Source organism: Lathyrus oleraceus, chromosome 6 (assembly GCF_024323335.1).
Source record: "Lathyrus oleraceus cultivar Zhongwan6 chromosome 6, CAAS_Psat_ZW6_1.0, whole genome shotgun sequence".
In the NCBI taxonomy this organism is placed as follows: domain Eukaryota; kingdom Viridiplantae; phylum Streptophyta; class Magnoliopsida; order Fabales; family Fabaceae; genus Lathyrus; species Lathyrus oleraceus.
The window spans coordinates 330,899,738-330,910,162 of NC_066584.1; the positions used below are offsets into that span (position 1 = coordinate 330,899,738).

At 34.4% G+C, this 10,425-nt stretch overlaps 1 protein-coding gene across 3 annotated transcripts; it reads right to left on the bottom strand.

Moving 5' to 3' along the window:
* Positions 1-221: 221 nt before the first annotated feature.
* On the bottom strand, positions 222-6,196 carry LOC127094674 (uncharacterized). 3 transcript variants are annotated; one of them, XM_051033477.1, is made up of 12 exons: positions 6,030-6,196; positions 5,842-5,931; positions 4,800-5,000; positions 4,403-4,527; positions 4,069-4,190; positions 3,890-3,972; positions 2,337-2,486; positions 2,065-2,208; positions 1,501-1,683; positions 1,264-1,358; positions 1,073-1,170; positions 222-581 (listed from the first exon to the last, which is right to left on the bottom strand). In XM_051033477.1, exons 1-12 carry the CDS (start codon positions 6,030-6,032, stop codon positions 481-483), a joined length of 1,395 nt encoding a protein of 464 aa, XP_050889434.1. In that variant the 5' UTR covers positions 6,033-6,196; the 3' UTR covers positions 222-480. The 3 variants fall into 3 exon arrangements, with proteins under 3 accessions (XP_050889434.1, XP_050889435.1, XP_050889436.1); XM_051033478.1 differs by having other exon boundaries at positions 5,842-5,901; positions 6,030-6,186; XM_051033479.1 differs by having other exon boundaries at positions 5,838-5,931; positions 6,030-6,182.
* Between the last annotated feature and the right edge of the window lie 4,229 nt (positions 6,197-10,425).

The window sequence follows — 10,425 nt, forward strand, 5'->3', positions numbered from 1 at the left end:
TAACTGAGGATATAAAACTGTTTATTTCATAGTACTCCATAATTTTATTTCGGAATATTATTTGAACTTTTTGAGCAACATAGGAGTGTCTCAGAGTCTCACTTACAATGTCTTTGTTGGTTGGTCTAATTTTATATGCGTCCGGAAATTCATTTTTGGACACAACAAAACATTTTCAAAAACTTCTTTCAACATTGATAGAGTTTGAAAAGGAACCATAGTTCATGACAGAAAATTGGATCCTCTTTCAAATACTTCTTTCCAACTATCAGTCATAACAGCTTGAATTCACACAATAAAAAGATTAGAACAATTTGGATCCTCAGCCTCCATATCCATATTTAGCTAATGCTTGAGAGAACCTATAATGGTTCAACTTGAGAGAACCTATAATGCTCACCGATTAATACTGTAATAATTTACATTTGAATATGGTTGCCAAAAAGAGATCCAATATGAAAAAGCATAAAAAAACATTAACTACTCGAGGTAGAACTTTGATCGGAGGTTATCCAGAATCTCTGCATACTCCATCGGAGTTGCTTCACCACAGAACACTTCATTCCAGATCTTGCACAAGTCTGCATAAAATATGAATAATTTGACTCATTCAGATTAACCATTCAGCTAGCATTGAACATTAGAGCCAAATAACAAGTCAAAACATCATTATGGTGAAATTCTGTATAATATAAAGATCTAGTTTATTTAACTCTGGTCTGTCTACCCACTGTCTTGTAGAAGAACATCTTTCCATTATCCCCGATTTTCATTCTGCTTATTATATCTTTCTTTTGTTTTATTATGTTTCATAAAAGCATATATCATGCTTTTACTTTGGCGACCAAGAAATGTGTCATCTGTTCACCAATATCCACAACGGCTTATTCTAGTCATAGAACTTTCTAGTGCAAATATGATACATAAGACATGAAAACAAGCTTGTCATAGAGTTTAAAGGTGTGGCAATAATAGAGTTTTCATGAAATCATTAAACTCTAGAGAGATTCAAAAAGTGTGGCAATAATAGAAACACTCGAGAATTTTACCCCTAATAGAAAAACATACATACCATCCTTATCTGCTGATGGGAGGCACATTACGATCACATCAAATCTCGGTACCTTGGTTAAATTGTTCATATAACTGACAACTAGATCCATGTCTTCACTGCCAAAAGAGCAAATTTGTTATCCCGATTAAAGGATTAAAGGTAAAGCAGAAGTCTAAACAACAAAATAATTTTCTCTGAAAAATACTTACGCGAAAAAAGATGCAGCACACTTGATGATCTCAACAAGAAGGGTAGAAGATAAGGCATTTTTGAATATTTTTGGTAATTCATGGGGAGACAATGCCTAACGCATAAAAGAAATAGAAAAGCCGATCATTTAACAACAAAAATCCAACATATATAAGGAATCTTTTGTTCTAATCAAAGAAAATATACTTAAAATTGGAAATATAATCAAATCACAAATGCACAACAAATTTGAATACCTTTAATAGACAAGCCTGCAAAGCACGATCGCCTGAAAACCCTCTCCAAGAGACTTCAAACTGATAAGCTGTAGTTGGGGGCGTTATATTTTTTGCAGCGTCAGCCATAGCTCGAGAAGCAGCCCGAGAAGCAAGCTGCTCAACAGATGCTTTAATTTCCGGCTTTCTAGTTTTGTGATTTCTCTGTTAAAAGCGTGAGACAAAAAAACATGAAGCAGGAAAATAAACGAAGGTTGGAAAAAGTTATTGGCATCAAAACTGAAAAACTAATATCCTAAAATCACAACAATACAATAATACTGGCAAACAATTTAGGAGTAATTTAGGAAACCCTAAATATTATTTTATTCCTAGTTATGTGTATAAAATTAAATTTTACAGCTTCTAATTATAAAGTGGATACATTAAAACTTAAATAAGAACTTGTGAATAACAGAGAAATATATCCTTATGCTTTAGGAAATTAAGAAACAACATAAAGATTGCTTCTAAACAGAACCACAATATGCACAAGAACTACACTACTAAACTAGAAGGGCGAAGAATTTGAAGATAAAGCTTAACCTGCTCCAAGCTTTTGGTTGCACCATGACCTTCCTTAGAACCATTGCCTACTTGTCCTTGAGTTCTGCTTCCAGATTTTGTATCCTTAGTATTGATCTCCTCCATTAAGAGTGATTCTTTAGCAGGAACTTTCGCCTCATTACCCTGTAAAGATAATCAAATTTTATGATGAACACTGTATGCGTGGAACACCAAACAAAGTATATCTATCTCATCCACAGAGATATTAGTATATCTAAAAATGTTTTGGTAAAATCTGAAGTTATTTGTACCTTGGTTTGATGATGAGCTTCAGCTGGACCTGACTTTTGAGTACCATGTGAAATAGAGTGGATGCTGCTGCTTCCATTAACTTTTGCCTCAGACTTTCCCATTTTTTGTACAGTGTTTCTTAGTGCTTTGGATGTTTTATGTAGAATTTCCTGGACAAAAGGCAATTTAAAAGTTTAATTCTTGCACCAAAGAAGTGAGGAAAAACATGGACATGAAACAAGAACAGTTAACTGCACACTATAGAATTTTAGTGTCTCATTGTGAAGCCTGGTCATAAAGTGGCATCATGTCATGTTTTTCTGCAGCAGCCTTTGCCGTCTGAATTGAGGGCAGGAGGCGGATATATCACAGCCTTCGCAGTCAACACACAATTAAATCCCCATTAATTTCACTTTTTTGTTTGATCACCGTTCTGATTTTTAAAGTGATTTTAATTAAGACTGCATAAGTTTTTGCCCATCAGAATGCAGATCAGGGTAAAAACCAACCATTCTTACTAGGTTTCTGCTCCGATTCTTCGCACCACCAAAGCATTTTCTCGCAAACCCTTCCTTACCCAGCAGCAAATATGCTTTTGCTAGACTTATTGTTATTGGCAGTTATGATTTTATTATCTGTCAGTTGTGTTGTTTAGTTTTAGGAATAAATAAAGGTGGGGAAAATGGTTATGGGGTAGATATTGAGTGGTTTGGGGAGGGGAAGAGAGAAAGCTCTCTAATTCTTGGAAGTAAGAGACCAACACTCTCAAATTTCTTAGACTGAATTGTTTTGTAACCATTCTCTATAGTGTGTGCAATTCTGTTTCTGTTGCAAACGTATTCTGCCATCAATAAAAACCAATTTCTACAATTAAATCATATTTTGGTACTAGTTTCTAACAATTTTCTAGCAGCCCCAAAACTTATTCTGCCAGCCCCTTAAACTCTGTAGAGTTTGCTCATTCAAGACTTTGGTCATAGTTCAGGAAGTAGATATACAGCTGCCTAAAATAGATCCAACCAATCCTTTCCTGAACCCTGCCATGGCAAGATCTTTGTAACACAGGTTTCCCTAAAAGTTTACCCCATAAGGCCTGAATATATGCGGACAAACAGACGAATTCAAAATTGACCGGTTTCCTTCAAAGGTTTCTTTCTGTGATGGAAAACACTTTTAACTAGTATCCATCACTCTTTTTCATACTGAAAAAACTTAATACATAAGATTCATCATCTAAAAAAGTTATCATTTGCAGTATCTTGTGCCTCATATTCCACCTCTAAAGGCTTGCTAAAGTTGTAATTCTTAATTCTATCCCGACTACTAAAACCTAAGGCCCTTTAGCTCAGAATCTTATTGAAGGCATCAACTAATTTGATTTTGTATTACGTATCAATATGTGCCTTTGCATACTGAGGGTGAGGGATGAAACAAAAATTTAAAATTTCCATGCAACTCTAACCCTTCATTTTTCATGGCTTGTCCAGCTATTAAAAATAGAAAATAATAAGGATTAAAATCATGACTTTTTGTACTAGTCGTGTAATAATACTGGAATAACTGGTGTACTTACTTTCTCATAAAGTGATTTGGCATCAGCATACTGTTTCTTGACTTCTTGATTGTTAGGTTCCAACCTCATGGCAAACTCAGCATCTGCAATTAAGCAAATCAGATAGTCAACTAATTCACATATCAGAATGTGTTTGAGACAACAGACAAGTATATTGCTGGCATGTTAAGTTAACACACCCTCCATAGATTCTTTATTTTTCCCAAGTTCTTTTCTAGCCATTGCTCGCCGCGAGTATGCTTTTATGTAGCGATCGTCGAGATTTAAGGCCTCCGTACAGTCATCCTCAGCCTCTTGAAATCTGCCGGCACAAATAGGTGAGAAAAGAAACATAAAATCTTTAGCCAAAGTGCCCTTCGTGAGCATCAGTAAGGTGATAGACCAATTAACAGATAACAGTATGTGTAAAACTATTTTTCTTATATTTAAGATCACACCATTGACAAAGATCATCATTTGGTATTATATTTGATGAATAAGCTATAATTCTTTCAAGACAAAATGTAAGCTTGCCTTTTTAACTTTATATGGGCCATTGCCCTATTTGCATGCGCTACAGCAGTTGGTGAGAAGGCAATGCTCCTTGAATAGCAATCAATAGCTTCCTTAAATTTCTTCTGCTTAAAAAACTCATTACCCTGTAATATACAGATGGATTGCAGTGTCTTCAGCATCACACAAGACAGTAACAAAAAACCAATGCATAATCTATTTACTATTGCTAAATTAGTGATCTGGAGCGATACACATATCAACTCATGGTGATCTTCTTTTGCCATTCGTTACCTTTTCTCTAGACCCAAGTTATGTTATATATTGGGTTTTTCTATTACTAACATCCTAATTAATCAACTTCCCCCACCCTGTTACTGCAATCTCAAAACATAGAGAAAGGTAAAAATGCACCTACCAGGTCTTTCTCAGATGCAGCATCAGGAACATCTTCAGAAGCAAAACTACTACTCACACGTTTTAACAGATCATTGTTTCTTGAGAAATCATACTGAGCTGAAGAATTTCTTGCATGATCAAAAGAAATAGTATCTCCTCTTGACCCATTCTCTACACCCACTGATCCACCGCTTCGAGAAGATGAACCTTTTGTGAATTTCTATCAGAATGCCATACACCACAAATGAATTAATACATCCATACATAAGCAAGCACATACATACATAGCATACCAACATATATGGAAAAAGTACAAGGTCCTTTTCCTCATGGAGACACCATTAAATATAAAGTCAGCATGAAAATTTAAATAAGAGTGAGTAAATAATCATCCCTTTTGTAAATGGCTACAGTTTTCAAACAGTAGATATATATACAGCCTGAATTGTCGCCTTATTTAGTTAAAAAAATCTCCACAAATTGCAAATAAAAGCATCACCAAACACACGACCAATTTAAAAAATGGCTGAATTGGTTAAGTGGGTGTGTGTTTGGTAATGCATCAAACATGTTTGGTTTCAAAGAGAGAGACAGAACTAATTCTTGAAGTATATAATTAATTTTGCTACCTTTGGGGTGTTCTCGGAGAAAAGTTCTTTTGCTACGTCAATTCTTTTAAAGTATAATTGATTTTGCCTTCAGAATTTATTCTACTTGAATTTAAAATCCGTAACTTTTGAGTTTAAAGTGACTTTTAGGCTAAAATTTAATATTCAACTCAATTTTGCAAAATGTATCCAACCATAATCAATTTTACAATATAAAATCAATTATGACCAAACACACTCTTAGAGCTTTTGACTTCAAAAATGATTTTCAGTCTCAAATTTATTGTTCAACTAACTTATAAGAGAACCTATTCAAACCTAAATCACTTAAAATTAAACTTACTTTCAAACAAACTCAAATTTACGAAATCAATTTACATAATCGATGCTCCTCCATTCATATATGGATGATGATTGCAATAAGTTTTGAAGGTTAAGATAAAAATTACCAACATTTTCCTTTTGTGACTTGGTTTTTGCCGCTTTATTATCCTTTGTAGAAAGTTCCCAATCCTGCAAGTCGTTTAAGAAACCCTGAAAATCCTGATAATATAAAAATGAACGATTGGGAATAAGAAACGATGGAGTATTAGAGTTGGTGAAATCAAATGGAATCGTGAAGAATGAATGAACTGTAGTACCATCTTGTGCTGTGGAGGTAACGGTGAACTGAAGTGCGCTTCTTCTCACAGTTTCAATCACAGAGAAAGAATAAAATGTAGCAAAGCTTAGTTTGAGATGAAAAAAAGGGGTAAAGTAACGGTGAGTTTCGAAAGAACTTTCGCGAAGTACGAGCCAATCAGCGCAAATTTGTTAGTGGTATAAATATTGGGCTAAATATGGTTTACGTGTACTTAAGGCCCAAAGTATTAAATTAAGATATTGTTCATTGTAGTCTTTCATTTTCTCGCATACCGGTGAAAACTCAAGTGAAACTTTTTCATTAAAATCGCACCCAATACAAGTAAAAAATATATCAAATCTTTAGGCATATTCTATAGATATTGAAATCCAGATACACTCCTTTAAATGTTGTGATCAGTCTTTTCCTTTTCATTCTCTTACCTTTGATATCAATTATAAAAACACTGAGAGACCTTTCAAATATCTGAATTCTACATTCTTTCAATCTTTCTCTTAATTTTTATTGTTTATTCAAACTAAGCATTTTCATCAATTTATACTCATTTTCATTTAAACTAATCACTTCCATCATTCACATTTGATAAGTTTCTCATCCTTACTTTTTCTGACTTTGATGCATGCAATTCCTTAATAAATTATAATCAAGCTACATTATATATCATCCAATAAAAATATAATATATTTTTTCTCCTACTTAGATTCGGTCTAGATTTAACTTGAATTTGGGGTTTTTTTTGTGGGAAGGTGTTTTTGTTGGAATGAGTTATGATATGATGCGCGAACATTCGAATTTCAAAATTCAAATCCATAATACGGATAACAAAATCTAGATTGCCAATACATAATTTCAGCTTCTTTAATTATGTTTGTCATTCTCTTTGTTAATTTTTTAAGTGCATCCTAATTATGATTATGATATGTCTTGTCTTGTGTGATTATATAACAAGGTATGAACATGGTTTAGTATCTCAACTTTCTTTAGTGCATAGAAAGAAAGCTAAATCCTCGCGAGTAGTTGGAGACTTTAGCGATTTCACACTTGAAGCCCAACAACTGTCACTCCTAATAACTTTTTATGGGAGCCCCGATTACATATCACTACTTCCTTGATATGCAAACTATACTACTATGCATGTGTGGGAAGAAAAGGTAGCATAAATTTCTATAGTGACTCTTTTAAACATTTATTTTATACCAATCGAATGGTTTGTCATTGATGTATTTATTTTTGCAATATAGTGACATACTGAAGTGTATAAACCATATTAGGAAAGATAACATGCAAATACGTCATTATTTCATATTTCCGTCAATGAGATGACTATTATTCTTGATGATGTATCATGCATTTTCATCTTTCAATTACAGAAAGATTATTGGTCCACTCTTCAATTCAAAGACCTGAGGCATTTGTAGCTAAATATAATAGAATTAGGAGTTGATTCAGATGATGCCTAAAACACGATTTTAGATACCATAAGATGTCATGTGAGATTTTCATTTGTGAAGCAAAATCATCTTTACCACTTGGTTGTCGCTAAAAATAATGTTGGTGATGATGGACATGTTTCCTATCATAGACATGTTGCTTATTTTTGGTTATCACGACCATTTCGTGGACAAACATGCGACATGTGTCGATGTTGTTTACCTTAAATACTCATGAACTTAGAGAGGATTCACGGGTATAACTGGGGGGGGGGGGGTATCTTGTTTGGTTTACATGTACTCTAATTTAGATAAAGGTAGTCAATGGAAGATGTACTGGTCAAAAAGTACAGGTGTGCATGGTATCCCTACAAGGGTAGGGGATACTTAAAGGCCTTGTTAGATTTATAACAATTTATAGTGGTTAGGGTTTCCCCACGACGATGAGAAACCCAGTATGGTGATGTTACAGTGGTTTTAAAAAACCTGCTCATGTGAGGTGAAAGGTTCTGTAAGTTAATGTAGTGCTTATGGTATTCTCTATAAGTTATGATATGTCCATTCTCCCACTAAGGAAGAAGTATTTATAGAGACCTTTGGGCTTAGGATTTAGGAAACCCTTAGAGGTAGTGATCACTTCCCCTTGACTAGGGGAGACTGTTGACTACCTACTTTTCAAGGAGTTATGGTATGACTTTTTCTCATATTCCCATATGACTAGTGAGAAGATAACGATAATATACATGTCCTTATTCCCAAGGGTGAGCCCCGATACTTTGTGAGAATGTCGCCCGGGAAACTTCATACTAGGCAGGGACCTAAGAGTCGCTCCTATTATGGACTCTCACAAACATAACAACATTACACGGTCCTTTAAGCACGAGGGCTTGTAAAGTGAGAATTGTTTTAAGGTTTCTTTTGGGTCTCACCCAGTTGTCTATGGTGATATAAGAGACATATAGTATTTTGGAGCGTGGCCCCTAAATGGGAGGTGATTCCCTTAGCTTAGGGTGAGTCCCTCAGCTTGGGGTGAGTCCCTCAGTTTGGGTGAGTCCCTCAGCTAAAGGCGGTCTTTTTAATGGGAGGTGAGTTCCTCAGTTAAGGGCGGCCTTTTTAATGAGAGACAAGTCCCTCAGTTTGGGGGGAGTATTCATCTCTAGCCAGTTGTTTCTTGAATACTTAGGCGATTGTAGGATATGCCATGTTTCTCTTGATTGAACTTTGAGATGTCAAAACGTTAATCAATAATGAAAGCTTGAGTTCTTTAGTGGAAAAAGAGTGTAGGTAGAATTCAGTGCCACTCGTTATGGCATTATTAGGAAAACCAATCTAGTCTCTTTTTCTTACACTTATCTTTCATGTGTAAGGACTTCTCGCAATAGTTGTCCTATTGGATGGATATATTGCTTGAGTTATCAGGTTTTCATAGGGAAACTAATACATTTCTCCGAAAAACTCTTTTCTCTTCTTCCTTTCTACTTCTACTTTTTCATAAATATATATAGGTCTAGGATAACAATGGGAAAGAACAAGAGGGTGAAAATGTGCTCCTCTTCCTAGGATAAAAACATCACAATCCCTTCTTTTACACCTGAGGTAACAATGGGTAAGAAAATCAAACATACTAATGCTTGAGATATTGCATCCTTGTAATCCAATTCCGACATGATCAACAAGTTTTGTCATGGCATTAGGTTTTATAGTACATGACATGAGAAAGATGTGATATTAGAGACCTGTTTAGAAACAAAAATGGCCAACATGGATACCTATGGCAAGCCATATACTCCTTTCTTTTACCTTCATCTACCCATTATTCATGAGCTGAGGATTTTAGTCATATTTACTTATTTTGAGGTAGATTTCTTAACGACTTCAATGTCCCCCCATCTCAGATTACCCCCAACGTATGGAGTATGCTTAAGACTTTATAGATATCTATTGTAGTCTGAACGTTTCCCTCCATTTTGTGGGTGTTCCTCTCATTATTTAGCATATAAGTTCTTCACAACAATGGTTGGGTCATGTCGCGTTCTTTGCCGAGTATATGCTTGTTGAAACCTTATGCAAACCCTTATGAGGATTGGAAGGATATATTTGTGCGAGTGAGAGTGCAAGGTGATACCTCTTCGATGACTATAGGGGCGAGGGAAGGCCCCCTCTTTCCTCTATCATGGATGTCATATCCTAGGCTTATAAAAGGGTGGATCAAAGCATTATTTCACCCATTGACCAAAAGGTGATCCAAATTTTCAAATATTTATGGACTCTGGACTCTTGTACTTTCATCACCCGGGATCGTGAAAACAGTAATTTGGGTAAATGAGTATTTATGTATGTTATGTGAAAGAATACATTTTGCTTTGATTATGTGCTTATTACCTTATATATTCTAACATCTTTCTCTTCTATGTAAAGGATATGTGAAATTATGCTCCTTAGGAGACAAATGTCAAACACAATGCTTCACCAACAGGTTCGACAAGATACACCAGAAAACAACACAATTGTAAATGCTAGATGATGTAGAAAAAAGGTAGTAAATAACACGATAGTTACAAATAACACAGTTACAAATTTAAATCTCTTTTAAATCTGATTTGATCTTCACAGCTATGCAACAAATCATATAATCATATTGCTAAATCAATAGCCATAAAATATAATAGAATCTTCTCAAAAGATTAACCCAAAATGTGTAACATCCCAATTTTAATATTTTATTTTTAATAGAGTTTTGGAGTTTTTTAGTTTAATTATTTAATTTAATTAATTATTAGAAATATTAAGAAAATTAGAGATATTTCATAGTTGGGAGAATATAATTTTATTTAAAATTAGGGAGTGATGGATGAATTGAGTAAGAGATGAAGGTGTCGTGAAAGTTGAGGAAATAATTTAATTAGAATAATAGTTTAATTTAATTAATATAATAATAGAGAAATGTGAGAAAATGAGTTTTGG